The 1,690-nt window shown below is 42.0% G+C and overlaps 1 protein-coding gene across 4 annotated transcripts in view; it reads left to right on the top strand.

Annotated features, from left to right (window-relative positions):
• Nucleotides 1-1,690, top strand: part of LOC113214135 (low-density lipoprotein receptor-related protein 12) — a 68,871-nt gene that overhangs the window by 38,564 nt on the left and 28,617 nt on the right. The window contains exon 8 of one of the 4 annotated variants that reach the window (XM_052272702.1): nucleotides 108-284. The exons of the other annotated variants lie outside the window; for them this stretch is intronic. Within the exon in view, the coding sequence (XP_052128662.1) occupies nucleotides 108-196 (89 nt within the window). The 3' untranslated portion in view covers nucleotides 197-284. Of the gene's footprint in view, nucleotides 1-107; nucleotides 285-1,690 lie in introns of those variants that run through there. 4 annotated transcript variants of the gene reach the window in all.

Raw genomic sequence — 1,690 nt, 5'->3', positions numbered from 1 at the left:
GGGACCGGGTTAACTGTAGCCTCCCTCTCTGGGTCTCTCTAGTTCAAAACAAATAATGACAAAACTAACCTCGTCGTAACTTGTATTAAATTTTCCTTTTATCTAAGGTGCGGCAACAGTTCGCTTGGCCGGTCGGAGTCTTCTTTGCCATGCTGTGCTGAACCAGCACATCAATGGTATTATGGATTCCCAATGAGGTTTAATCTGGACCTTGAAATCTCGATGTGAATAGTTCTCTTTGAGTGTACTTTCACTGGACGCATAATAAATTACCTCATACCACATCCTTGTGAGTTTTACTCAACTCATCCGTGCCAACCAGTAATGTCAACTGTAAATTTTGTATTACGTAAGTAGTGTATTGTGATGGTATGAAGTGTATTACAGCATGCCGTTTCTGAAGTAAATGAGATTTACTGCACAATATGAGTAGGCTAGACCGCACATTGATCAAATCAGAAATGACAGTCACTATTCTCAACCTCTACCTATTACCGAGAAGATAGTGATAGTGAGGCTGTGTGTTTAAATCTCCAATTTCAAAACGCCAGGATCAACAGCTTCCTCAGAGCACAATCTTTTGAACTGCAAAGCTCACATATTTGTAATAATGATACAGGAGAGGGCACAGAAAAAAGGGTCTCATTAATGTGAAGCTATTTAAAAGAAATTAAACCCATACTAGTTCTGCTAGTTAGTTAGATGAATGTATAGAGAACTTCACTCTAAAGAAGAACAAGAAGAAGATGGCCGCTGGGGCCGGTGGTGGGGGTAGGAACATAACAAACATTCAGTTGTTTTTCAGCCGAGACCGACGCCATCTTTTTACTTTACCTCTTCCGCGCGCCGGCCAATGTTACTTCGGTTACAACGCTGTTTGACAAAATTTAAGTGAGGCAGTGTTGCGCAATTGCAGAAATCTTTTAATCACTTCAAATTTGTATTAATTTTAATACTGCGCGAAAAGCGTTAGGCAGAAAGATCGCGTCGGTCTCACGCTTCGTCTGCTAAACAAATGAATGTTTGTTATGTTCCTACCCCCACCACCGGTCCCAGCGGCCATCTCCTTCCTGCTCTTCTTACGAGTGAAGTGCTCCATCGAATCAATTAGCAATTACAAGAGTATTAAGTAACATCTCTGGTTTAACACATGTGAGGTAGAAGGTGTGGCATAAGTCAGTTGCAAACACCTAAAATATCAGAAATGGCATGCTGTCATACACTACATACCACCACACCACAACACACTACTCAATACAAAATTTACAGTTGACATTACTGGTTGGCACGGGTGAGTAAAATTCACAAGAATGTGGTATGAGGTAATTTATTATGCGTCCAATGAAAGTACACTCAACGAGAACTATTCACATGGAGATTTGAAGGTCCAGATTAAACCTCATTGGGAATCCATAATACCATTGATGTGCTGGTTCAGCAGAGCATGGCAAAGAAGACTCCGACAGGCCAAGCGAACTGTTGCCGCACCTAAGATAAAAGGTAAATTTAATTCAAGTTACGATGAGGTTAGTTTTGTCATTACACCGCAGTAAGTTAAGCAATGAAAAGGAAAGCACTTGGCTGAAGTCAAGGGACGATAAGTCCAGGAGTGCAGAGACATCCAGCAGAACGTTTAACAAGCAGGCCCGCCCTTCCGCCAAACGAAGTTGCCAGCTTCGCTTCGCTGCGC

The sequence above is a fragment of the Frankliniella occidentalis genome, unplaced genomic scaffold (genome assembly GCF_000697945.3).
Source record: "Frankliniella occidentalis isolate FOCC.00 unplaced genomic scaffold, Focc_3.1 Scaffold219, whole genome shotgun sequence".
NCBI classification, from domain to species: Eukaryota; Metazoa; Arthropoda; class Insecta; order Thysanoptera; family Thripidae; genus Frankliniella; species Frankliniella occidentalis.
Note: the sequence above shows the minus strand (reverse complement) of the source record. Positions and strands in the feature narration are given on the sequence as shown.